Here is a 27,517-nt window from a genome sequence, read left to right on the forward strand (position 1 = left end):
GCGACTTGGTGGCGCTGCTGAAAGCGTCCCCTGTGTGGCAACTTGGCGGCCCGCTGAAGGCGTCGCCTATGTGGCGACTTGGCAGCCCGCTAAAGGCGTCGCCTGGTTGGGCGACGTTGGCCGCGTTAGCTGGCGCCGCTGCTGCTGGCGTCGTCGCTGCTAGCGTCGCTGGTGGCCTGCTGGCGCTGGCAGCGTTGGATGCTGCCAGCCTCGCTGAAGCAACAGATCACTGCTGCTGGCGGCGAAATGCAGCAGCTTAGGCTGCTGCTGCTAGCGTTTGAAGGCGCTGATGCTGGCGAGCTCCTTGACGATGCTGCTGTACGAATGGGAGGGAGATGTGCAGGCTCAAGCTCTGATACCACTTGTGAGGTGGGAGTGAGAGAGAAAGAGAGGGCACACCGACACACAAGTATACACAAGAGTGTGGGGATAATGAAGAAGTGTGTACCTCCCCTAGCACACAGTCAACCTTTTATACCAATGGATAAGGTTACAACACTAAGTACACCGTACTTAGTGTACTTAACAATAAAAGTACTAACTGTACTTAAGTGTACTAACTGTACTGGGGTGGCCATAGTGCCTTTACCCCAACAATGTGGATGACATGCTTGTAACTGGGACACATGCTTAGCAAATGGCAGATTTTAAAGTTGATTTGCAGCAGACATTTGCTATGTGTGATCTTGGTTTTTCGCACTACTATTTGGGCATTCAATTTGCTAGCAGTGAGGGGGGCATTTTAATGTCACAATCCAAGTACATTGGACAGCTTTTGCAGCGTTTTCAGTTTGAGGATTGCAAGCCAGTATCCACACCATTAGAGACTGGTTTTCACTTCTCTTTTGACGATGGCAGCGGTACATGTGATGTCACTCTCTATCAGCAGGTAGTGGGTTGTTTGATTTATCCATGCCATACGAGACCTGATCTATAGTATGCTGTCTTACAGTTGAGCAGATATATGCACAGTCCATCTGTGCACCATTGGCATGCCGTGAAGTGTGTTTTCAGATATCTTAAAGGCACTCAGCATTTAGGCCTTCTTTATGGGGTTGATACTTAACTTATCATGCATGGGTTCACTGATAGTGATTGGGCTAGTTGTTCTGACACTCATGTGTCACATAGTGGCAACTGTTTTATGCTCGGTACTTCATGTGTTTCTTGGTTCAGCAAGAAGCAGAGTACAGTTGCTACTTCTAGCTGTGAAGCTAAGTACAGAGTGGCTTTTACAGCTACAGTGGAGTGTGTTTGACTTCAGAAGCTACTTGCAGATCTTTGTGCATGTCAGACTGCTCCTACCGTCATCTTTACTGATAGTCAGAGTGCTTTGGCTATCGCACGGAATCCAATTTTCCATGCTCGCACAAAGCACATTGAGGTTCACTATCTTTATGTCAGAGAGCGATTATCAGCAGGTGATATTGAGTTGTCTTATGTTCCCAACTTGGCAGATCTTTTTACGAAGGCTCTACCTCGACCTAAGTTTGAGGCGTTTCGGCAAGCTTTAAACTTAGTACCTTTTGTAACTTGATCTGTTGTACTCTGTATAGTCATAGGTTGCTATATCCTACGGGACGAACATGTGCAACCATGACACTAGATATTTAGGTATCCTAAGCCATGTCCAGGATACTTCAGCCCATACCATGGAGAGGGGTTTGTAGGCTATCTCATGGGCTATCCATAGATGCCACTTATACCTTGGTATGAGCCTTGTAGGCCTAGTTATAGTCAGTTGGGACTATTGGTACAGTTAGTTTATGTACCATCTAGGTTAGTTAGGACACTTAGTCCAGTTAGGACAGTTAGCCCTAGGGTTTTGTTATTTTGGCTCTCCCTTGAGCCTCCACACTTCAGTTTTGCAGCAATCTATTATAGCATCTCGTTTTTCTCCATCGTGCTTTCGTTTTTGAGCTTCCATTGCTTCCAACACCCAACAAATAGTAGAATCTTTGTCCTCCATCCTTGTTGTAACAAAAAACAGTAAACTGAATTTACAGCGGAGAACTTGAACATGCAGCAAACCTGAGTGTCGAATGGAGTCGCCTTCTAGCAGAGGTACTCTGATCTAGAGCTGTGAACCAGCTCTGATACCATGTTGGAACACACCTCACTTCCTATCTAGCTCATACAACACTCAAAAAAACTGAAAGAGAGATAGGACAAAACTCAAATATCTTCCTCTACAGTCATGGGCAACAAAAGCTCAAGAGTGAGCATGTACAAACAGCCCGTGAGCTGTCAATGATGCTGAAGCTCTTCCTCTCCCTATGCGCTTGCCTGTGTGCAAGGCTGTAAGTGCAGGTGATGAGGAATGAGGGGGGAAGGGGGGGATTTTTATAGGAGGGGCTAGGTTCCCCCATTTTGGCCGACCAGAGAGTTGGCACCCTGCCCAAGGCACCGACCTGATTGGTCGGCCTTTGCTGGCTGGTCAGGCCGGCTCAGGCCAGCCCTATTTAAGGGCCCATAAGCCCTACTTATGGGCTGCTGTTGCAACTGCCAACTCTGCCCGTGTGTAGGTCCAGGAGCGCCTAGGATGTCGCGCCATCTTCACGCTGCAGAACGGGTTCCCTGAGAGGGAGGTCTTCTGCCTTTTCACCTTCCCTACCCCTTATAGTCTCCTCCCCCCTTGTCCCCTCAAATCAGGGGCTCACAGGTGGGGCAGTGACCTTCTAACAAGATGGCCTTGTACTCCCTCGGGAGCCCCGAGAAGCGGAGCGTCACCGAGAAGCTTGGCACATGGTGGATCGTGTCCATATCCTTAATTGTAAAATCATGGTACCATTGAAGGAGATACACCAAATGAGGGCCAAGGAAGATTGGGCCCATTTCCGCAAGTTCTAGGGTAGTGTCAGGTGGGTTCAACTAGGGAAGAAAAACTCCTCTCCCATAAATGGTGACCTCTTGGATGTGGTAAAGCAAGCTTGCTTGCAACCAATCCGGAATCTGGCTCCTCGAGGGCATGAGTCCAATAATTCTGCCCACCACGTGTCACGGGGACGTGATTTCTATGTGCAAATATAGTGCCTCCAAAAGTGACGAAAATGTGCAGCCAATGTGTGTAGATAGACAGCTCTGCTGCAGCGGCCTGAAAACTAAAAATGGGAAGGAAACAGCTCCGAACCAGCTCGCATGCAGGCGCCACTTGAAGATGCCGACCAGCAGCACGTGTGCACACGCCTCTTGAAAAACGAGCAGAAATAGTCACAAAAAGATGCAAAACAGAGGCAAAATGAGGGCAGCAAGGATGGCGGCTATGCGGAAACCCTAAACAGTTAGAAGACAGCTGGAAGGAGATCAAAATGAAGCTGAACTGTGGCGGAATGAGCAGAAGAAAAGGCTCCAGCTGAGGCAGCTAAGAGAAGGGCTTGAGCAGAATTAGGGTTAGGTCTGGGATGACGTGGTAGGACAGCTATGGCAAGGTGAACCTTCTCTGATACCATGTTAGAAACATGGTGTGAGGGAGAGAGAGAGAGGCTAGGGAAATGATACTCAACTGAAGACATAATGAAGGTTTTCATTCATTCATCAAGTATGACATGGCAAGTGAAGTACAAGCCTTGTATAGGCTACACACTCACACACTTGCACCAAGTGCATATGGGATAAGTCCCATAGTGACACGTGGCACTCACACATGACTCACACAATCAATAGTACTAGACCTCCTAGTACTACACACCAACACATCACATCAACACCCTCTTTGGCTATGATATCTCCAACAAGGTAAAATGGTAGATTCACCTGGGTTATTGCAGCTCTACTTGCGGAGGCTCGTTCAGGCTCAGCAAAGCAGAGTTCTGGAGCATTGCTTGATGCTCAAGAGGGGGGGTCGCACCTTCACACCCTCAGGATAGACAGGCTCACGTATCTAGAGATCGCTTGGTGACACTACAGGTCTCACCGGAGGTACTGATTGCTGACAATATTTCTGCCATGGGACCTCTATGATGAGTGTACTAGTCACTCCACACAGATGATGCATTGATATGTGGATGGACTCGCGCACTCTCCTAGACCATATGACCATTGCCGGTTGTATTGGCAGATAATGCACATTTTAGTATGGGCTATTCATGCCTATTTTATTGTTGTTTATTTGCTATAATTTTCAAATGAGCCATGTGACAGTTCCTTCTTTGTATGTGATGGCATGTGTGGTTTTCTCTTCCTACCTTTGACTTTGGAGGCTGCTCATTTTGACGTACAGAACCCATCATGCATTTGGAGGCTGTCATGTGACTGTACGGCGATACGCATTCCAAGGTGCATCAATTGCTGTACGGGCTGTATGGCTCCCTGCTGTGTACACAAACCAAGGTCTTTGGCTAATCATACGGACCTGTTGCATGCCAATCGAGGCTGTTTGCTGACCATACGGCCTGTTTGCACATATCCCAAGGTTCCTTGGACAGATCATTTGGTACACAATTCAAGGCAGTATACTTGCCTCAGGCCTGTATGGATTTGCTGCACGCTTCCCAAGGCTAACAGTTGGCTGCATGGATTTCGCTCTCTTGCCCATGATCATTTTGCCCTCTGATTCCAGCACACTCTCTCTCTCTCTCTCTCTCTCTCTCTCAATTGCCCATTCCTTGTTGCTGCCTCTTGCTTTGTGGATCTGTTGTCTCCTGCAAGTGTTCTAGCCTGGATTAGGGCACCTGGGAGCTGTTTTGATGCCATCTAGAGCTGGCTTTAGTCCATTTGCTGCTATTTTTCGAGTCCAGTGTGATTGAAGGTCTTCTGTGCACTAGTGGGGCCTTGGACAAAGGATAGGTGCGAGGCTAGAGCTCGTCCCTCTTCCATGGACAACGGGTACAGCTGTTTTGACCTTCATTTGGTTTCCATTTGTCATTTTTGAAGCTTGTTGTTGCTCTTTTGTTGTTCTATCGCTCCTAGCCATTTAGGCTATGGACAAATACCTAGACATAGAGGGTGTGTCTAGATTGGTGCCAGAGAGACAATGTTGTGAATTTCTTCTTGCCTTGAGGTCACCTATGCAGTTTGGGATCATTGTTGTTGCATTGTCGCCTTGAGAGGCTGGACATTGGTTTGTGGGACTGCCAAACACCCTTTAGCTAACTGGATGCCTTGTTGAATGCATCGACAACTTCCAGCTGGACATAGACATTGGGGAAATGCCTTAGCCTTGCGTTGGCAGTTGGGCGCTAGTGTGTGCTTGGGATTGGATGTCTATTGAAGCCAGGGATGCGCTTGGACAATGGAATTGCTAGTGAAGCAAAGTGCAAGGGGTGAGCCCTTGTTGTAAAAGAAAATTCCATTGACAGAAGCAACAAATAAATACCAAAAAGGGCGCCACAGCATTTGGGGCCAATCTGCGTCTCTTGTGTATGGTTTATGAGCAGAGCCATTCTAGCCTCCATTTCAGTGTTTTAAAGTTTGTTTCTCAGTGGTATTTAACTAATGGATGTGGCTGGAAATGATGCATTGTGGCTGTGATTAGCATGGATGTAAAGTTAGTTATGGTTTACTGCCCTTTAGCTTGCTAGAGGCCGGTTTCACCACGGCTTGATTGTGTAAAGGCTGAATTGCTAACTGCAACTGCTGTTTATCCCGAGGAGAAAGTAGAACCTTGATGGCAAGGGAATCAAAGGTGCTGCCATGAGAGCCCTTCTTGGCAGACAAAAGTCACCACTAAACCTGTTTTCTCCAAGGATCCTGCGCTGTTGAAAAGGAAGGGGAGGAGGTGGGAAAAGGAGAAAAGAATAGGAAAAAGGGCGAGGAGAAGACCCCGCAAAAAAAGCTAACTCGCAGCTCAAACTAGAGGCTGCTCTAAGCGTTAGAGGGGCTGGTACAATGCTTTAGAAAAGCCCTAGCAAAAGGCTTCAGAAATGTGCCAAAAAGGAACCGAGAAAGTGATGGACAACTCGAGGTCTAGGCAGAAGCAAACTCGCTGCTTCCAGGCCTAACAGTAATACATTTATTGCTCCTATTGTCTGCTGATTTTATTTCATTTAATTTGGTCATAAGAAGTTTTTGGAAGGTGTGATAGACAGCCCGAGTTCCCTCCCATGGGGAGTGTATAAATCTATTAGTCTTGTATGTTTTTTGGGGCCTTTAGTAGAAATCTGTGTGTGTGTGTGTGTGTCCCATGGTCTCTCATCTGTTATTGGATTGGAAGCATGTCCTCTCTCATTTGGAATGGCATGGTCGGGATTATCTGCAAGGAAATTCTCTCAGAGTAGAAAGCATACATTGGTCAAAGGCTGTTGCCCCTCCCTTGGCAGTGCAAGAGCCTCGACGCCGCGCATATTTCCTAAGCTTGAAAGGGATCGACTCAGTTGCAGATATTGTTCATGATGATGGGATTCCCTTTCTTTTCCTATGGCTACTGCAAAATTTGGTCTTGGTATGCATTACAGATTCATGTGGCAAACTATTATTGGAATGCTTCAGCCTTTTCAGCCCATTCCGCCTTTAGAGCTTGAGGACCGCCTTGAGGATTGGACACTTTCTTCTCCAGGGTCATCTTGTCGCCCTTTGAAACCGTCACATATTACTGTCTCTTCTTTATATAAAGTGCTTTTGCCTCCACCATGGGTTTCTCATAAGGCGAATCAGCTTTGGCGAATGAATTGCACTGTTAAGTGGTGGCGGAACAGATTGAGACGATTTGGAATTCCAAAATTCCACTCCGACAACAGGTCTTCTTGTGGCGAGTTTTGTTTGGAGTTCTTCCATCTGGGCAACTTTTGGCACGCAGGAATATTGCTACGGCTTTTGGTCACAGATGTTTGGCTCCACGAGAGACTGTGCCTCATCTCCTTTGGCATTGCTCCCATACAAGTGATTTTTTGAGTTTCCTTGGGCAGCGTTTACGAGCTCGCTTTCCAAATGCTACCTTTGGAAAGTTTTTTAGGATCTTTGGGATACACCCACCTAGATAGGGATTTGATTTGTTTTTTGTTAGGATTCGCTACTAGGCAGTCTGGACTCTATGGAAGGATCGAAATCATAGAGTCCTTGGTGATCCAATCTTTTCACTTTTTTCTTTCTTTGAGATCTTCTCGTGATGTGTTTTTCCACATCCCTTTTTTGGGATAGTGCTTTTGTAATATAACACTACAAAATTTTCACCCAAAAAAAAAAAGTGTGTGTGACATGTAGTTTTGGCTTTTTGTATGGGTGTTGATGCTCGGTTAGTAGCTCCACCCTTTCAGCTGGCTTGTATCAGGTTTTCTCACAGTCTCATAGACCCATTGGTTTTCCGAAGACTCTAATAAACTTTCTTTCTTTCTTTCTTTCTCACCCTTTTTGATTCGCTTCACCTTTCCTAAGCTCCCCTTTTGCTACACGATCCTATCTCTTCTCTTTTGCTTGGATCCCTCTTTTATGAAGTTCTAGGTGGGGTCTAAAATGCCGGGATCTTATGGTATTCAAGCAAGCCCTTGACATTAGTGTGTATAGGATAAAATCTTGACATCGGTAGGTTTCTTGCACCGATTTTTATAGCTAGAACTACCCTAAATGTTAAGCTACACATTTACCAATTGCACTAAATTCAAGCCACACTTTTTTTTTTTTTTGCAAAAAGAGACTTCTATTAAGTATTAAAGAAAAATCGTTAGAGCAAGCTCCATAGGGGATACATCATGCAATGCACGAAAAGCTCAAGAGCCAAAAAGAAAGGATTGAGGCTGATAGTGCCATCTCAATCCAATAGAAACCTCCGAGAAAAAGGGAGAACCCCTCCAAACTCGAAGAAATATAGTCCTTCTAGAAGAGGCTGCCCGTGAGGGGCCCTGCATGCTAGCCCATATGGCTATCAGAGTATGAACCGTGTCGGTCCAAATACCCGTGAACACCTGTGATGGGTGTATTTGGGTGCCATCGAAGGCCTCAGTACATCTGGCTCTCCAAATGTGCCAAGAGAAAATGCTAGCCAAAATCTCCCAAATTTACCTTCAAGCCACACATTTACCTTCAATTTTTTGTAGGCTCCAAAGACTCTGATCAACAATTACGGCATGAGCGTTGAGTCATTTCTCTCCAAGATTTATCTGAACTTTCAAACCCCTTGTTCAATGCATGCAATAACTTTGTGTGTCTCAATTAGAGTCATTCCAATTTTAGGAATTAGGTATAGCTGAAGCTTTAATATTTGTTTGAAAAAACCATGACACACTCTTCAATATGGTTATGTAAATATAAATATAGTTCAGTTACTCCTCCACTTGTATTGTTTGGGTGGCATGATGAAACACGAATTCGAATGATAGTTTTTGTTTGTGCTGTTTGGATGTCTCTTAGAGCGTCCTTCACTATCCAAACAAATACAAATTCTCAAGATATGCTATGAATTAAACTTCATTGTAATATTGCTTGATATAAAGTTTGAGCCTTTGGATGTGTGCATGGTAGGTAGTATGTCTCTCACAAGACCTTCCATGAGAGATAGGCCTCAGGAACCTTGCTTGAATGTGAGAAATCCCAAAATCTTCAGTTTTAGACAATGTGGTGTATTGTTGATCATAAATATGGCACCGTACTTATTTGGATGTTTGTTTCAATGCAAGATTAGCTACAATTTGAAAACTTACTTTGACATTTTCTGTGGGTGGCAACAGTTGAACAACTTGGGTTAGAAGAAGGTTCAATGCAACTTCAGAAATGGCCTAAAGGAGGAGGTTGGGTTCATAGGCTTGCAAATATAGATTCAACAGTCATTGTTGAGGTTGGAGCCGTGGTTCATGAACACGTGCAAGTGGGTCCTCATTCATGCATCGGTTCAGGCTCAATTTTGGGACCTCACATCATCATTGGATCCCATTCCACACTTTGGTCTCTTGTTAAACACTCTTTGCTACTCGTTTATGCTGACATCCTTAATTGAGTTGTCATTCTTTTTGTTGATCCTTCAAAGCTGTCTCATTGGTGCTAGTAAGATGTGTGTCATGTCTGAGAACCAAGGGTAGATATTTTCACAATATTTATTTTTTCGTGCTTGTGTTATATCTGACCATATATGTTTGATTGCCACTTCATTAATTTATTGTCTTCTTTTCCCAAGAAAAAGAACCTTTTTATTAGATGCTTAAGAACAATACAAACAATACCTTTCCAAGATGGCCTTGTACTCTTTAACAGGGGTGCTTGGGAAGTAGTGCAATTAAAAACCTAGGGATGTAATGTGTCAAGTCCATCTTATTCTCATCCATTTGGGCTTACCAAATGCTTCGGCTACATTAGTTATGCCTTATGAATGACTTTACATGTCCATATGTCAAGAAGTTCGTCATAGACTTTATTGGTGATATTCTTATTTACTGTGAACGTATTACTGACCATCAAGAACACTGAAGGAAAGTGTTCAATAGTAAGAGAACCGTGTTGTGCATGGTTAGACTTGAGTATCCGGGGTTCATTATTACTCATGGGAATTGAAATGGATTCGACGAAGGTGGCTAAGATATTAGTGTGGTCAATTCCTCATAATGTGAGCGCGTTGCAATCATTCTTAGGATTTGTTCAATTTTATTGAAGGCATATCAAAGGATATTCCAAGATATTGTCGCCTTTGCATGAGCTGACCTAGGATAAAGTACTTTTGTAAACATGTGACTTGAGTGGCTGCCAAGCTAGGTGGCTAGAGCTCATACATGACTTTAACATGAAGATTTGGTACCAAAGAGGGTTGCTGATGCGTTGTCACGCATAATGCAAAATATGAGTTTCACCGTATTGGAGAGTGCTCCAATGACCGAGATAAAGGTAACTTAGAAGGTAGACGAGATTGTCCAGAGCCTTTGGCCTAAGGTTGCTGTTTTTTTTTTTCAAGAGATAGTGGGTAATGCAACGTGCAAACCAACAAGGATCCTACACTGAGGAACAATGGAAGCACGCAATGGAAAGATACCCATGGTGTTGGTTGCATGGCATGGTTTACCTCTACTTTAGGCGACTTGGAAATTTGTTCAATAGATGCTGAGAGCATTCTGAGATTTTATAATTGAGGACACTTATGCCTGAAGAGGGGAGGAATGTTATGCTCAGTTGAGATAACATGACCTTGTAAGGGTTAGTTGGCATTATCTCCTAGGGGACAAGCATTTATATTGTATTTATTATGCAGTTTATGTATATGGTCAAGGGGTTTAATGCCAAGGTCATCCGTGAGGGTGGATGGCGCGGACTAGATGAATCTAAGGCCAAAGGACTAGGTGCACCTAAATGCGTAATGTGCCTAGGGACAAGTGGATTTAATTGTATCCCAATGTGGGGTAAAGAGAGTGCACCAAGTAAGGCTCTAATAATTCACCATGTGGCATTTGGGTCCATCTAGGGACCTGGGGCCTTATTGAAAAACCAGAGAATGCGTTTCATGAATCTATGTGACGTGAGTTTGATTGCAAGGGTTGTCCAGGTGGAAATTTGATGTGCCATCGCTTGGTTATGGGGGGAGAGAAAGAAAGAAAGTTTATTAAAGTCTTCGGAAGACCGATGGGTCTATGAAACTTGATACAACAAGCTAAAAGATTGGAGCTACTAAATGAGCATCAACACCCATGCTACATACTATATGCTACATAGCCATAAGAACATCAATACATAGTCATAACATAACATTAGTGTGACCCTCCCACTATCATCATATGTCATCAAAGTACAAAGGAGGATTTGGTCCAATATCACAAAAAGAAAGAAAGAAAGAAAGAAAGAAGGAAATATTAATGTCCTCAGGAAGGCCTCGCTGGCCTATGGGACAAAGTACAGCAATAGAAAATACCTGATACAAGCCTTAGTGGGCTGAAGCAAAGGGGGTGCTAGGGCCCTCGCTGAGTGCTATGGTAATCTAAAGAGCTCAAGATCTCAAACAAAACTTAAATCTCAAATGAGAATTGCAAGCTGAAATCTGAGGCTCTAAAGCTGAAACTTGCCACCGTGGTGGCTCTCTAGTGAGCTGCACAAATATCTCGAATCTGCATCTGCCAATCTATCTCTCGTTGTGGTGGTGGTGATGGTCTCCTCGATCTTTGTATCTGATGGGCTATGTCAAGCGTGACGCCTCGTTTCTGGCGGTCCGCTCTTAGGAGAGCTGTGATAGGCTAGACCTCAATCGTGCGTGCTCTAGTCACATGTCGTGTCGTGTGTGGTCTCTGCATCCCTCGCTCGGCAACATCACGTCATCTTCCTCCGTTGATCCATCTGCCCTCATATTTGCCAGCTCCTCCTCCACTGAACTATGTTGTGGTGCTGATTTAAATGTATAGAAGTCAATGACATGCCGCTCTGCTCGATCTACCTTAGCATCTTGCGGCGCAGTCACCTCCTTCTGCCCTCTGATGTGTCAGAATAGGGTCTTTTTGTGTCGTCGCACAGAGCTCAATGTAGACCTGGTCATGGAAGTAGATCAATTGTGTGAATGGACCACAACCGTGCCCCTCTTGAAAGAGGCAGCGGTATTGTCTATGGATCTCATAGTAAGATGGACAAACACATAAGAAATGCTCCTCTGTTGTGATCTCCTCCAGCATGCATAACATGTAGATCCACTGCTCTTGGGTATGCTTGCAGCTCTCCGTGCCTCAATCCTCAGTTGATCAGGTGAGACTCGCATTTGTCCAATGGCAATCCTTAGTGCATGTGGGACTCCTCTATCCTCGAGGTATTGGGGTCTGATGAGAGTCCATCCTCTGATACACTCTCAAGAAGTGGTCGTGATAGAAATGGATCTTGGTGGGGAACTCCTGGTCACCCCCAAGGCTGAGATTCATGGAGTTGGGAATCAGCTCGGGTGGTGCATCTGTGCTGTAATGAAAGGGGGGAAGTCGGTCCATATGAATACCATGACTGGCAAACCATGTGGATACATGTGCATACCATATTGTGTCAACCCTTCTCTTTGCTAGCCATGTGGATGACTCTAGTGTTAGCCTCGGTAGTCTCCACTAGGGTAAAGCCCAAACTCTGTCACTATCTGAAAAATGGCATTAACGTGGAGAGGTATCACGGTGAACTCTGCTTGTACTCTCTGATGGGGGATTGAGGGATTACTTCGAAACATCCTAGACCCCATAATCACCTGTAGCTACTCAAATCTCTTCCACTCCGTCGCTGAGAGATCATTCTCCCAAAAGGGTACTGCATACATGGTAGTCAGCCTCACGAGGGTGTTGAAAAGCTAGCCTTTGTCAGCGGATCTTGAAAGTGCGCCTGAAAGCATTGTCTCTCTAGTCAAGCCAAAGCTCCTTGTTCTCGTGTGAGTCCTACTGTGGCTGCATGGGTCATCGTGAAAACTGCCCTTGTAAAGATTGCTCCCAAGTGTATGTACTATCACTATTTGCTCACCTTGGTAAGTGAAGCTATGTTGGTGAAGCATTGCACGTGAGGTATTGAAGATCATAACCTTGGTCTTCCCAAGGTTAAGTGTCAAGTCTCTCTTTCTCTCTCTCTCTCTGCAAAACACCTCTAGAGCCTCCAGAGATCTCTGCAGTCCCTCTGCTGAAGATGATATGAGGACTATATTATCCGTATATAGTAGTATCTATATTATCCCCATATAGCAGTATCTATATCATCAAATCAGCTAGCAATGATCCTTGGCCTCCTAGGCGGTCAATAAAGGATGTGATCTCATCAATGTAGAGTTCGAAGAGAGTCAGTGAGAGGGGGCATCCTTGCTTCACTCCGGTCATGCTGTCAACCAAATCTGATAGGCCTTCTAGGGCATGAACTCTCCCTCTGATAGACTCGTATAGGCTCTTCACCCCCCAAATCATAACCTCTGGAATCAGCTTCTCCTGAAGCCTCCTGATCATACATACAGGATTGTGGGATAGTGTCGAAAGCCTTCTGGAAGTCTACAAAGAAGCATAGACTTTTTGGTGCCTTGATTTTGCCTTCTCACTGATAGCCTTGAGGGTGAAGGTGTGATCTAGGGTGGAGTGCTGCTCCGAAATCCTGCTGCCCTACAGCCCGCTGCCCATGTTCCTCTGTGCAGCCGCTGATCTCCCTCTCTAATACTCACCCGTAAATCTTGGCCAAAGTGTGACCAATCATAAGGGTGCGGTAGTTCCTAGTGTCCATGGGGTTCCTTGCTTTATGTATTGGCACAATGGTGGTGTACTCCAAGGAGGTTGGAAGCCATGGCATACGGCATGGTTGAACATCTGCGCTAAGATCGGCGGAGCCAGAATCTCATGCCCATGTGCGAAATGCTCAGTCCATAGCCCCTCATGATCTTGAGCTCTCCGGTTACGGACTTGACAGAGTGCAGCCTGTATATTTTGTGGAACGAACAAATGACAAGTAGTGGGCTTGGGCATAGATGACATATCAAGTGGTGCCTGCATCGGGATGTTGGGAATAGGTGGCTTCCCCTCAGATAGAAGTTCCCATTTAATGGTGGGATGTCCCCTCGGAATGATTGGATCACCTCCTCCATCTTGTGTGAGGAAGGCCCGCCTCTTGTGGTGTATCAGTCGTCGTGAAATCTGTTGCGCCTCATGCGTCATTAGGTAGCGCAAGGCTCGCTCACGTGTAAGGTGAGATTCAACACTCTGTACTCGTCATCGAACCAAGAATTCTCCCTTTTGAGACATCCAGTTGTAGAAATATGAAGCCTTGAGATGAAGATATGCATAATCCACTTAGGTCATCAATCTGCAGCACTAGTGGAGTAATTCACATTGTAGGCAAAGACTTCTCACAAATTACATGCTCAAGCGTTCCCAACTTCCAAGGTGTTAAACCTTTTTCGTCTATTAAGCCTCTCTACGTCCAAAGGAATGCTCTGTCTTTCAACAGTGAGGCATTGCCATTTGACTTGAATTTGCAATCTGAAGCATGCAAAAATCCATTCATTTAGAGCGTGAAACTTTTAAACTGTGTGGTGACATGCATTAAACATGTAAGAAAATGTGCACGAGTCTATGTTAAGCATAGCAACTACATCCTTCTAAAAGTTGTGCAGAGTCGCAGACTTGTTAGAGTTTTTTCAAACAAGGGTCAAAATGTGGTTCAAGTGGACATTCACTGACTAATTGTAGTTAAATTGTGCAGGTACAATGTTTCTCTTCAGAATTGCTGTGTTGGTGATCATTGCATAATTCACAATGGTGTCTGTATTGGTCAAGACGGTAAGTACAAATTTTGCTCCTGTGCAACTCTGCGATCTTCAATCTTGTCCTTTCTTTCAATCTGGGAAACTTTAAATAAAGCAAAAGGAAAAAAAGAGAAATGAGTTCAGGAAGTCTCAATAAAACAAAGGTATAGCATAACTGTATAGTTCACACCAGGGCATATAGATGGGTTTACGGTTCATAAATTCGTGTACATTTTTCTGTAAGCGTATAATTCTAATTACACATGTCAGAGTCTAGAACGTGCCTTGCAGTTTGGGTTGAGTTCATGGGAAGTCTAACAAGAAAGGCTTGCATTAGCCAAGGTATACTTGCATTAGCCAGGGTATACTTTGACATTCAGAGTCTAGAACCAGTTTGGGTCGAGTTCACGGGCAAAGGCTTGCATTAACCAGGGTAGACAAATTAAATTTGGGTATCCTTGCAAATGATGCAGTTATTAAACAAAACTACAAGTTGTTTTCTTGTCCAAGAGATTGTGGAATCTTTTGAAACCTAAATGGCAGGTTATGCTTGGGTACTGATGATGAGAACAAAAGTGTAGCTTTGCTTATTATGCTATTTTTCTTCTTTTTCATTTTCACTCGTGGATTTTTCGTCTCTTTTAAATCCGATTCTTTCTTGGTCTCGTCTTTCCTTTTAAATCCCCTCTCTCTTGCATTCTTTTGCCATTTGTCTTACAAAAATTTTGATTTGTAAGATTGGATATATTCTAGTCCTATGAAGATATAAATTCAATAATTTGGATGTATTCTAGTCTTATGAAAGTAAAATTTCAATAATCATGCTAAAAAATCTCCCCTGGTAATGGTTGAGATGTCAACTATGTCGTTTTCTGGAAACCAGCAATTAGTTAATCTCAATCAGTTCGAGAAATTTCCAATTTTCCCATAGATCAAAGTGGAGGAATAGATGCTCCCTTTCCAGTCGAAGATGTTATTTCTAAATCATGAACTGGATTTGTGAAAGATTGCTAAAACTGTAGTTGTGAGAATAACTTTGCTTGCCGATAATTTTGAGATTGAGTATATTTCAATATTTAAGGGGAAGAGCCTTGTGACGTTGCTGCGCTTCTTCCTCTGGGTAATAGTTTTTGGAAATTTGCAAAGAGTGCATCACCATGGATTGAGAAAGAGTTCATCTTTTAATCAAAGCTGAGAAGCAGAGATTTGTTTCGGGTGAGATAAATTAACTTTGCATCTGTACACTGCTCAAATGGTCTCATCCTAATTGATGTGTGTGGTGGGCATGTAGCAAAATTCAGTAAGTCGAAGCCATTTATTCCAGGATCTCTGAGTGTCATGGCAGAAGTTTTCTCAGATACTCCACCCATTTGCTCATCCTCTCGGATTGGCTGTCAGTACTGGGGGTGAGTATTTTTCCCATACTGTACATCATCCTTGCAAAAAATGACTCATATAATCTGCATCCGTGTCACTGACAAGGAAACCCATGATGCTTAAACAGATGAAGTGCTATGCAACTTGAGTAGCTGAATACTTTATCTTGTTAGACTGTAGTGGTGAAGTGGGCTTCTTTGGTAAGCTTGTTGACTGCGACATAAGTGTTGTCCAACCCCTTTTCCATAGAAGGAAGCCAAGTAATAAATTCATGCAATATTTGTCCACTTGATTTATGGAATCAGCAATGGCTGCAACAAACAAGCTGGCAATTTACAGTCTACTCTTACAGTCTACTTTGGTCTGTCAGCGTGGCAAGCATTTTGAGACACATTTCACCACATCTCTTCAAGGACCTTCCCAATAGAAACTCAGCTTAACTTGTTCAAAGGTCTGGTGAAACTGGTATATGTCTTGCCATATAGGAGTTGTATGCATCTTTCTCAGCACCAGTGTTCTATATTTTTAGTTTGGAACGGGGAAAATCTTTAAGCAAGCTTTTCCTTGTAACTTTTTAGGGATTCCCCAAATTTTGGTGATCTTTTCCTATCACTAATTTTTCCTGATAATAAACCATGATTGACTATATTCCAAACTTATTGGTAGTTCCAAGTAGAGGGTGCACTCTCAAGACTGGTCAATGATCCTGGAACCATGCTAGATGAGTAATCAGTATATAGTTACACTTTGTTTCTCCCAAATAAATCAAACCATTCCAAGTCTTCATAAACCTCGTAAAATGATGCCACGAAATGATTCAAAGCATGAAGAGGGAGAGAGGGACTATGGAAAGTATGCTTATTTTCAAAGTGTAAAATTTTGTACTTTTGGATCTCATATTCCTGTTTTTTTAAGGCTCATAGACCCTTTGGTCTTCTGAAGACTTTTAATAAACTTTCTTTGATTTCTTGGGGGCCACTAGCACCTGTGGATGTGCTTTTGGGACAGCCATGGCATTACGCAGTGCAGCCCTCGTGTGACTGTAGGAAGAAGACAATTATTCTCCCAAATTGACCAGGACATCACCTTGTGGACGTGCTTTTGGGACAGCCATGGCATTACCCAGTGCAGCCCTTGGTGACTATAGGAAGAAGACAATAATTCTCCATCAAATTGACCAGGACATCACCTTGTGAGCTGCAGTATTTGGTACCTACGTTTTAGTGTCACATTAAGTTTGAAAAGGATTTTAAGGAGGCATTGTGTTCTTGTTTGATTTATGTTGTGGCAGTCTGATAAGATTGGGAATTATGATACTTTGACCACAGATAGGCAGCCGTCCTTAGGTGGGTTTAAGGAGTGTTTTCTTCAGGAGTTGCCAAAAGAACTATACAGGACGCAGTAGCTTATGAGAACTACGGACTCAAGATGCTGTTCTGAATTATGATGTTAATGAGGAGGAGTTACTTACAAATATTATCGTATTACGTGAAGCATTACCTGCTTAGTGTTGAATTTTTGATTGGCATAGAGCACCAATGTGTAGCATACTTTCTTACACAACCATTGGTAAGGGAGAGGCACATGAGATGGGCAAACTCTCTTCCTGCCTCAATTTTCAGATTCAGCATACGCCAAGAAAGGAGAATGCAGGTGTAGATGCCTTGTTACCTTGTCTAGGAGGCTATAGGTCAATGCCATCGCTAAAGCGCATCATGAAGAAACTTACTATGCACATGCACACTGGTTTGGTCAATCATCTGCTTGGGTTTGGATTCTTATTTGATTGGTTATTTTTTTTGGAGATAGATCTCAGTTTTGGTTTTAATATACTGATGTCCTAACTGTGAAGTGATGTGTGGCAGTGTCTTTGGGGAAGAGCTCTAGCAGTTCCTTGAGCATCTGTCTTCCAGCCACTCTCTTGGGCTGAGTTTTTGATATTGGGCACAATTCCTGCTCCTTTGATTACCAAGACTTTATTTGAGAGTATCTTTTATTATTTTCCTTCCTGATACAAGGAGATGGTTGTAATAATAAATATGATTAGTAACTTCTAGGTTATTGGTTCTGTGTGTAATTCTGAGGTTATTATTGTAATCATACTTTCAAGCATCACTGAATTGAGAAATATTCCAGAAATTTATCTCTGGAAGGGGGTGATCCTCATTCACCCGCCACACAGTGTCCTTAGTTTTTGTATTCTTCTCTGAACTTTAAATATCTGGAAACACGCTGCCACATATGCAAGCTTCTGAGAAAAAAAATGTTGTCCAGACAAAAAGTGCTCAGTGTGCTGATTGTTAATAGTTTAACTCCTGTGCATATCCTTATTTCCCAACTGGAGGTATACAAGTGCTATCTAGAGTAAATTCTCTGAAATTATTTTGTCTTAGCAACAGTCCATCAAATCATTCTGTATATGAGTGGAGGCGGGTTACACTTGTAAGAATCTATCCTCTTCAGGGTCTACTGAAAGATAAATGGTTGTTTATTACATAGTTGAACCTGTGATTGAGTGCTGCATGTACCCATGGAAGTATGCATAGTGGTCTATGATTTTATGGCTAATGATTGGCTTTTTGAATGAAACTTAAACATGAAAGAGAGAGATTGATCTAGTTGCTTGTTGGAACAGGATTTGGTTTCTCTGTGGATGAAGAAGGGCAGATGGTTAAGAAACCTCAGGTGTGTGCATTTGATAGATGCTCTGTTTATTAAGTGCTGGGGCTTTCCATTGCTCATCAATGGCCAAAACTATAATTTGATTCTGACTAGCTGTGATGAGTGTAGATGCTACAAGTAAAGATAGGAGATCATGTGGAAATAGGCGCCAATACGTGTATCGATAGGGGAAGGTACTTTTCTGCTGGCAGGATGCTGGTGTCAGAAAATGGAGTCTTCAACATGGATGGAGCTTTTTGGCATGACTATTGTGATCTAAAAGATGCTATGAAAGGGATATGTGATAGGGAGCTGGGTTTGGTCCTTTTGCAGTTGGCGAGACACAATCATTGGGAACCATACAAAAATTGACAATCAAGTTCAGGTGCAGTAATACACGGTTTTATGGATGGATTTCACTAGGAATACTAATTGTCTTTGAAGGGTTTTTTTGGCATTAAGGGCTCTGTCTTTCCCAATTGAATATCATAATTCTCCCATTTGTTCATGTACAGTCCTTTCATCTTTCTGCTTGTGGGACCTCTTCCTCCCCCGCCCCCTTCCATTGCCACTGCAGCGAAGCAGGAGTCGATCCCCCCCCAGTTGTTGCAAATCCTCCCATTTCTCTCCCGTAGTCTCCGCTTCTCCCGTCCCCCCACCTCGCCAACCACTTAGCGCCCGCCTATGCTTACACCGTCAGGTTAGAGCACGGCTATGTCAATCTCAGTGGTCATCCATGGGATTAAGCAGCACGGAGTTAAGAGAGTTTTTGAATAGGACTGATTGAGGCAAAGCAATTGTTTGGCAAACAGCAATAGGACCAAGTGGAGGCAAAGCAATTTTTTGAATAGGACTGAGTTGAGGCAAAGCAACTGTTTGGACTAAAAGGGCACAACAATGCAAGAAATGGGTCAACAATACCTGGTAGGTACCCACAACCTTTGAAAAATGGGCATCAGAATTTTTAGTGAGAGTGGCATCACAAAAATCAAGGTAAGATGCAAAAATTAAGGTAAGAGGGGTGGGAAATATTAAGGCATTCCAAAAAATTCACCGTTCGAGACGTTCCAAAAAATTCCACGTTTGAAAGGTTCGAGAATGTTACTAGAAGCTTCTGCCCCCAGAGTGGACGGTATCTTCCTATTACCTGATCAGTGAGACAAGAATATTCATTGTCATCCTTTCTAGTTTTACTTTGTGCTGATGGGTAACACTATCTGCGATCTTACTTTGTGCTGATGGGTAACACTATCTGATCAGTGAGACTGCAAAAGTCACGTTTCTCATGGTCCATTATGCTAGCGTAGAGGGATTTATGGAGGTTATGACAGCGTTTACCCAGCATTCTGGGGGATGCATTATATAAAACTCAATTGTTTTGGTGGTGGATGAAGGCAAGTAGAAGCTGCCAACGTTTTGACAATGCTAAAGAGGCCAGAGATTGTGCTAGACGGAGATACGAAACACCTAAGCAACTCCATGGTTAAGTCAGATAACAGAGAGGCTGCCAACGTTTTGACAATGCTAAATAGGCCAGAGATTGCGCTTGACGGAGATACGAATGACCTAAGCAACTCCATGGTTAAGTCAGATAACAGATTCAGGTTGGGCTGCATTTGATTCATCAATCGTAAGGGGGGAGAAAGGTTCATGGACCCTAATAACAATCTGAATATTATATGGCTAAACATTCAACACAAAGCTCAGATTGTTTCAAGCTGGCTAACGATTCTTTGAATTTCAGTCTGCGAACAGGAACATGACTGTTGCCCTAGGTAACAGGGTCGGGTTGTTAAAGTTTGCTAGTGACCAGCTGGTGGAACAGTTTAGGATGCTGTGCAAGTTGCAGTCTTGTGTTCACGGGACTTGCCTGTTTGGCTGGGGGAGTTGGTTGTCTGTCCCTTGGGCTGACCTTTTCTCTGTGATCTAACCCACAATGGGATTATCACAGTAAGCCTGAGAGTGGGCAAGGCAACGGAGGAAAGAGGGCTAATGCGGTGGATGTTGAATATACCTCAGAAGGGTCAGATAAAGGAGATGCCTGACACAAGATGTGTTGTGCAGTGGCAAGAGGGCCAATTGATCCAGAAAGGCCATGCAGGTGTTGGAGATCTTAGAAACATCAGGTTATGTATAGCTTTCCAGAAAAGGATTACAACATATAGATATTGGATTTAAAGTGCTTCGCAGCGCATGTGTTGTTGAAAAGATTGGTTCAAGACAACTTGATATAGTTAGAGATGTTCATTGCTGACATACGAATCTAGGAAGTTCTTGCCTCACTGCATATACAATGTAGAAAGTGATTCACAGTATATTTGCTGTAGAAAGGATTGGTTGGAGACACACAATATAGTTAGAGGTGCTCCAAATGTTCATGTAGGAGACAACCATCCACTTTCACCCAAAGGGATTGCTGACATATGAATCTAGAAAGTGCATACCTTGGTCACTGACAAACTTAATGTGGGACGTCAAAGTAGTGAATGAAGCTGTACTACATGCCAAGTTATCTCAAGGGGCCTTTGGGTTTTGTTTTTGTTGTGACAGAGTTGAGGAGCTACCTTTTTTTGGTCTCCTTCATTTGGTTGCAGTTGGTAACCTTTTGGTGCAGTACCTGTTGTAGTTGTGGGTTTTTTCGGCCACGGTTCCCCCTTGGGGGATTTATGCTTATTGTAGTGTGGGTTGCTAGGCCTACCGAGCAATTTTCATCTGAACTATATTCACTTCCACATTTGTTTTTTCCATTGAAAGTTTCATAGCTTAAATGAAAGAATGTGTGTTCAATCTTTATTAGCCTTCTCCATAAGGGCAAAACATTTCATGATTGATTTTCCCTTCTTCTCTAAGCTCTATGTGTGGGTGTGTGCATGTACTTGCAGTTTGTGAAGGGGAGTATGTGCACGCATGTGAATATGCTGGCGCATTTCGTTCTCTGCTCACATGTTTATTCAATGCTCTGCATGTATTCTTAAGTGCTGATGGAAGTGGGGTGTCTGGGGTTGACAACAATACTTATTTAGTACATGATTTTTGGCCCAGCACGCTTCTTCTTAGTATACTGTTATGATATTTTTTGTCTGTAAGATACCATTTGACTGATTCACTTTGACCCTTGGGACTTTACCCTTTACTGCAGATTGGTCACAATGTGGTCATTGGACATTCATGCATGGTTTGCGGACAAGCTGGACTTGGAGGCTCTTCTACGTTAGTAACTGTTTATGAGTTCTAGTTTTCTGCTGGCAAATCATTTCTAGTGAAAGTGAACGGTGGACGTGTATATGCAGGCTTGGTGATTTTGTGGTCTTGGGAGGAAAAGCAGGTGTAGCTGATCACGTGTCTATTGCTTCCAAGGTAGAGCATGGTTTTTGAGTGGGTAGATGTGTCCATGCTGATTACCTTAGTATCCTGAGGTGGCTCTGTTTTTTTTTGGGTTATGTTTTCCTTCAGGTTCGCATTGCTGCAAAGAGTGGTGTTACACGAAATATCACTGAACAGGGAGATTATGCAGGGTTCCCAGCTGTATGTGGCATTTCACAATTATAGTTTTTTTTGTTATACCAGTCAATTTTGTCATTCCTAACAGCTTTGCAGGTATTCCATATATTGACTGCTTGGAACCTGACCAACTTTGAAATACTATAGGTACCTGCAAAAGAATGGCGCAAAAGCATGGTTAACCTCCGCAAGCTTAGCCGTACATCCTTTCTAAATCTTTCAAGTGTGGCGGATAGCAGCGAGGATTAAGCTATGACATGGACTGCTAAAGTTCTGTTACTTCTTTAAAGTGTAAAACGCTCGATGGTCATCTAGATGAGTGTTCTGTCAAGAAAGTGGAGTACTTTTTTGGATCATCTTCTCCCATATGTGATGCCCAAATTATGATTGCATTCAGGGCTATGATGCCATGAGGTTTTGTGATGTAAATTAATACACGTCATTTCTGCAGTAACAACAGGAGATTTCGGGATGTAATCTTAATGAAGTTGAAGCGCTTCACAGAAGAAAACGAGTTTTACATCAGGTGGAATTGGCAATACTAGTTGCTAAAGCTGGGCAGGCTAGATATTCATCTGAGAGCTGCTAGGACACTGGACTTGATATATGCATGCTAGTTTTGTTGGATTCAATGTTCATATACAAATTTAAGGCTGAATATAATAGCTTGAGGGGCACTTGAGACGCAAGTAATGAGGACTCTTAACATATCTCATCATGAACGTGTAGTAACCATACTCCAAAGAAATTGAACAATAGCATTTAGGGTGCCAGCTAAGTGAGCATGAGGTTCAAGTAAAATGATAGGGTGTTTTGATCCCTTGGTAGCATGAGCTTGAAGTAGAATGAGAGAGTGTTCTGATCCCCTTGCTAGGATGGTGAGGATGTTTTTTCCTCATAAAACTAGTATAGTGCATTATTATCTTTATCTTGCTAGGATGGTGAAGGTGCCTTCCTTCTCATAGATCAAAGCTATCACTTCCTCCTTGTGTGTGATGATATATAGGATGTAAAGGGTTTTAGATAGAATATCATGTCAGGGACTAAAATTGAACCCTCTACAATTGTTCCATGAAAAGAAGGATAGAGCACAAGAGAGGTATTATGAAAGGTCATATTGTTGGTTTCAAAAGACCAAAAAGGTCTACAATTGAGGATTCAACATTCTTTTATGGATAGGCACATGGCCTTGGATCCTACAAATAAAGCTCATATTCCTTCCCATTCGACCTCTTAATGTCCTTCACTTTGGCATTTTCTTTCTTGCTAGTGTCTCTTTGTTGCAATTTGCATGTTTTGTCATTGCTTAGCTATTTTTAATATGTATTTTCTTTGTGAAGTGAAACACCAAGCCTTGGAAAGCCTTAGAGGAACATTCCAAGATCTTCATGGGGATATCGGTGAGTTAATGTTATCAAGTTGGAGTAGTGTCTCCTTAGCATGTGCGATCAACTTTTATAAGGCGAGTTAATGTTATCAGGTTGGAGTAGTGCCTCCTTAGCATGTGCAATTGACTTTTATAAGGTGCGCCTCAAAGAGAAGATGCTTATGGGAATCTTCATCCTTTCCCTCGTTCTAACTTCGATAGTCGAGAGTGGCCTTGTCTTGGTCCATTTACGTTGAAGGATCTAGGATGAAGATGTGGTCGAACATTTGAATACAATTTTGGTTCAGAATCCATAGTGTGAATTGCTTCATGCCCTATTGTACATTACCAAAAGTTTAGATGGAGAAGGGGCTATGTAGTGAAGTGTCAAAATAATGGACAGCTAGATGAGGTAGTTATGAAGCTCCAATGAGATACATGTGGTAATAGAGGCTCATTAGTTCTAGGGGACATTAGGTGTTCAAAAATTCCCTAAAATTCCTCCGATAGGCTCATCCTTAGCTTGTCAGACCTCCCCATTTTCTTCACACCCAATTCATGTACAAACTAGAAACATGGTTATGTTTTCCTTCTAGTTGGACCATTTGGTTGAAAACTTTAAATCCAACCAAATCTCCAAGTTTTCATCTAGTTCAAAACGTCTTTATCTCTCACATACACCAAAGTGTGTTTTCTCGCCTCCCCAATGTAACCTCTTTTGAAATCATCTCACTTAATTGGTGATTCATGTATTTTTATCTACTTTCTTTACATTTGCAACCCTTACATAGACCAAATGTGACCCTCTTTGGAATCGCCTCACTCTACTTTTGATACATGCATTCTCCTCTTCTTTCTTTTGGGGTCATAGATGGTCATAATTGGGGGAAAAGAGAAAAAAGGACAACAAAAAAAGAAAAGGTAGGTTTTACACATGGGGAACATTTTTCAAAAAATTTGAGGCTCTTTTGTCTATTTTTGATCCATCTATGGCCACCTATGACCAAAAAATGAAAATTTAAAGCCTAAAATTGAAAGAATTATACAGAACTTATGTATTTTGGCAAGCTATAAAACTTAAGGGTTTGGGAGGGTAAATAGTGTTTATCAAATATATTGAATGTACATCCACGTAAGGCTTCATGTTGGTGGTCCATGAGGGATTTTTCCTTGTACTCTCAAAAAGGTTTCTTGTGCGATCTCAAGTATGAGTTCTCGTTACGTCAAATGGATAACAACTATAGTAAAAATAAGAATGAAAGCTTAAACATGATGAATTTCAATTCTTGAATTAAATTGCCTATGAGAAATATGACTAAGAAAGTACCAATAAAGTAAACTCTCAAGTTGAAATCTGAATGGTACTAGGGCCCTTGGCCAAATGATCATATATATAGCATCATTATCTCAACTCTAAACTACTAAAGAATGCTGAGTATTGAAGATAATAGTTTTGTTAATTGCTCTATCGTCTTGATTTCTTGATCATGTGTGGAATCACTATCTCTCACTCTCGTGTAGGTTTGGATGAAAAAAAAACTTGAACCTGGACTTGGCACCAAATTAGGTAATTTGCAATTTGTAGATTGATGTTAATTTTGACATTTGAGTAAGGTGGTAGCCATCCCATGCGCACATCTTAGCCTTGTGAAAATTGTCATCTTCAATTTAACCTTTGACCACTGTTTTTGCCAATACCTGGAGAAATCCACATTACATCAAATGTCACCTATTCCATGAATGCATGTTTGTCTCTTATATACATGAAAAAACTCATTGTGATGTGATGAGATCCCTCTAATTCCACCTACCTGAATTGTGCTTCTGAATATCATTCTTTTTTATCCTAAACATTGCAAGTTTTTAGATGTTATTTTGATGTGTGAGATGATAAGGTGGAGGAGCATAAGAAGACATTTGTAATAAAGGCGTACCCACATATCTTGATAACATTCCTTAGAAAGTTAGTAGTAGGCTATAATAGAATAAGCTCACTATATATACTTCTTGTACACTTTGAGATAACAATATATGGTGGTTATTGACCAGCCATCTTCTTAATGTGATTGCATTTTTGATAATATTAATTATTTTACTTTTGTCAAGTTATATCTCTACACAATAGCCTTAGAGCCCCCCTAACAACACGAGAATGAAATTGAGCCAAGCAATGAGGTGGCAATCCTCACCCGGTATAATCTAAGCAACCAAATTTGCGGCCTATCAAACGGCGTATACCTTTGTCATTGACCTTCAACAAAATTCGAGAAATCTGAGGAAGCACATCACTTGTCTTGGTAGGTTAACCTAGTCAAGAGAGATCAATTCTTGAATCAATGATCCACCCATGTAAGTGGAAAGGTCACCATATCACATTGCTTGTAGACTAATCTGACCTAAGTCGAGCAAACATGGCAGTAATAAATCTGGTGTCCCTGTGAGTCAACATCCCACATATCAGGAGAATTCTAAACTCTTGACTATTCCAGCAACCTCTCTAAACCAGGCCATGATAGATCTTGTGGCTAGTCTCCTATAGTCTCGCAAACCTCCTCACATAGTCTCATCACCGCCTTCTTACAATCTCCCGCCTCCTTATAGGGGCACAATAACTCCTCCTTGTGCTCCTTGCTTTCCTCATCTTTGCCTTCTTTGTCAATACACCTTCGAGCTTGTGCCATGTCCTGCACAAAAACTTAATCATAAGCCAGCTTATGGCTGGTTGACATGATTCATAAAACTAGGAAAAGGGGTAGAATATTTACCCTCCCCATGATGTTCATATCAAACAACTAGGCATGTAACATGTTCGCCTTGTAGTCCCTCTCCATTGGATCAAGTTATTGCCTTTGCTCGACTAGAAGGCACCTTAAACAAGAAAATAAATGTTGAAAGGTTATTGGGTACTAGGCCATGATCTCTAGGAAGAAGAAGTTACTAGGAAAAGAGAGCCTAGCAAAAGAGTAAAGAAGGGGGGATGAGAGCAAAGTAACTAAATCATGTTCAGGACCATGGTTAAATACACCTTAAAGCTATCAAAATTTGAGCCACCACGGTGTCTGGAGGCTTGGTTGTGCCATCCAAATAATCATGAGCCATCTTAATAAGCTAGCTTAAATTAATCAAAATTCAAGCCATTGCAGTGACTACAGGCCTGGTTGTGCCATCTAAATAATCATGAGCCATCTTAATAAGCTACCTTAAATTAATCAAAATCCGAGCCAGTGTTGTGACTGGTAATTAACTGCATTGAAAAGATTTTGCCCCAAAAAATAATTGCATGCAAGCCTGGCATGCAATCACATGCCCACGCAGTGGCTGGTGATTAACTACAGTAGGATCTAAATAATCATGAAGAAGCCACCATGCTGGGATGTCCAAATACTCATGCAGGTTCGTATGGATGGGCAAGATTTCCCGCGACATGGGCAACCTTGGGCAAGATTGCCCACGTTGCAGATGCATCTAATGCACCCTTAGATCGCATGGCGAGCATCGTGGTGCCGTCCAAATAATCAGGAAGGAGACGCCATGCCAGTGACTAGTAATTAAGTGGTAATTAAATCGTATGCAAGACACCATTGAGTGCACTCTCCCTTGGCTATTCGTTCTCTCTTTGCTTGCTTCTTTTCAGCCACCTCTTTCGTCTTTCTTCCTACCACTCATAGCCATCTTGCTTTAGTCATTCACTGGGTTTGGTGATGGAAAGCCATGAATGAAACAAGAATTTTTCTAACTATTGTCTTGTGAAAGATAAAGTCCTTTTGAAATGGGTTCCTCGGTGACCCAAGATTGTCATTCATGAGATGGATAGCTTGGAGGAGGAACTTTGTGTTCCACAATGTTGACTCGGTCGAGATTGTCATTCACAAGATGGATTGCTTGTAGGAGGAACTTTGGGAAGGCCTTCAATATTATAAAAACCCATAGCTTACGACGTATGTTGCTGAAGGCTCCCACTATGCTCTGCATCAATCCTTTGTCCTGGAAGCCTTACGTACATCACAATTTCTTACTAAATATAAGAGATCTCAGACTTGATCTGTTGGAATCTCGGCTACTCTATTTTTTGTATTCACTTGTTTTTTTTTTTGGTTTCGACTCAACCTCTGAATCACTTTTTAATTCTGAGTGAAACCAATTCGAAATGTATAAGAGTAAAACTTGGATATATATTACCCAGGTCTTTTTTGGGGATGGCCACCCCTCTAATACATTCAGCTTTTCTATATAACATGAGTTTTAGGTAATAAATTGTTCTCTCTTTTCAAAAGTTAGAAGAGCACAACTTGGATGTATATTACCTGGGTCTTTTTCAGGGGCTGACTACCCCTCTAATACGTTTGGCTTTTTTGTATAACTTTAGTTTTAAAGTTATAAACTGTCTTTGTATTTATCCATCCTTGGATATGATGGTTCTCTATTCTATGACTGCTTCATTAAGTTGGACTTTATAAGTTAATGGAAATTTTCAAATTATACAATATGATTCTCCATATCATCGCATCTAAATTATAAGTACAAAGATATGATCTAAC

At 42.3% G+C, this 27,517-nt stretch overlaps 1 protein-coding gene across 1 annotated transcript in view; it reads left to right on the forward strand.

Moving 5' to 3' along the window:
- Nucleotides 1–22,305, forward strand: part of LOC147902075 (uncharacterized) — a 36,827-nt gene extending 14,522 nt beyond the window's left edge. Inside the window, exons 5-13 of the mRNA XM_087374613.1 lie at nucleotides 8,598–8,811; nucleotides 14,032–14,108; nucleotides 18,087–18,136; nucleotides 18,242–18,306; nucleotides 18,446–18,497; nucleotides 21,252–21,322; nucleotides 21,403–21,469; nucleotides 21,566–21,637; nucleotides 21,761–22,305. Coding sequence (XP_087230739.1) covers nucleotides 8,598–8,811; nucleotides 14,032–14,108; nucleotides 18,087–18,136; nucleotides 18,242–18,306; nucleotides 18,446–18,497; nucleotides 21,252–21,322; nucleotides 21,403–21,469; nucleotides 21,566–21,637; nucleotides 21,761–21,862 — 770 coding nt within the window. The 3' untranslated portion in view covers nucleotides 21,863–22,305. The remainder of the gene's footprint in view (nucleotides 1–8,597; nucleotides 8,812–14,031; nucleotides 14,109–18,086; nucleotides 18,137–18,241; nucleotides 18,307–18,445; nucleotides 18,498–21,251; nucleotides 21,323–21,402; nucleotides 21,470–21,565; nucleotides 21,638–21,760) is intronic.
- The last annotated feature ends 5,212 nt before the right edge of the window (nucleotides 22,306–27,517 follow it).

This window comes from Dipteris shenzhenensis, chromosome 5 (assembly GCF_047967505.1).
Source record: "Dipteris shenzhenensis isolate YYH24624 ecotype China chromosome 5, Dip_SZ_1.0, whole genome shotgun sequence".
Taxonomy (NCBI): domain Eukaryota; kingdom Viridiplantae; phylum Streptophyta; class Polypodiopsida; order Gleicheniales; family Dipteridaceae; genus Dipteris; species Dipteris shenzhenensis.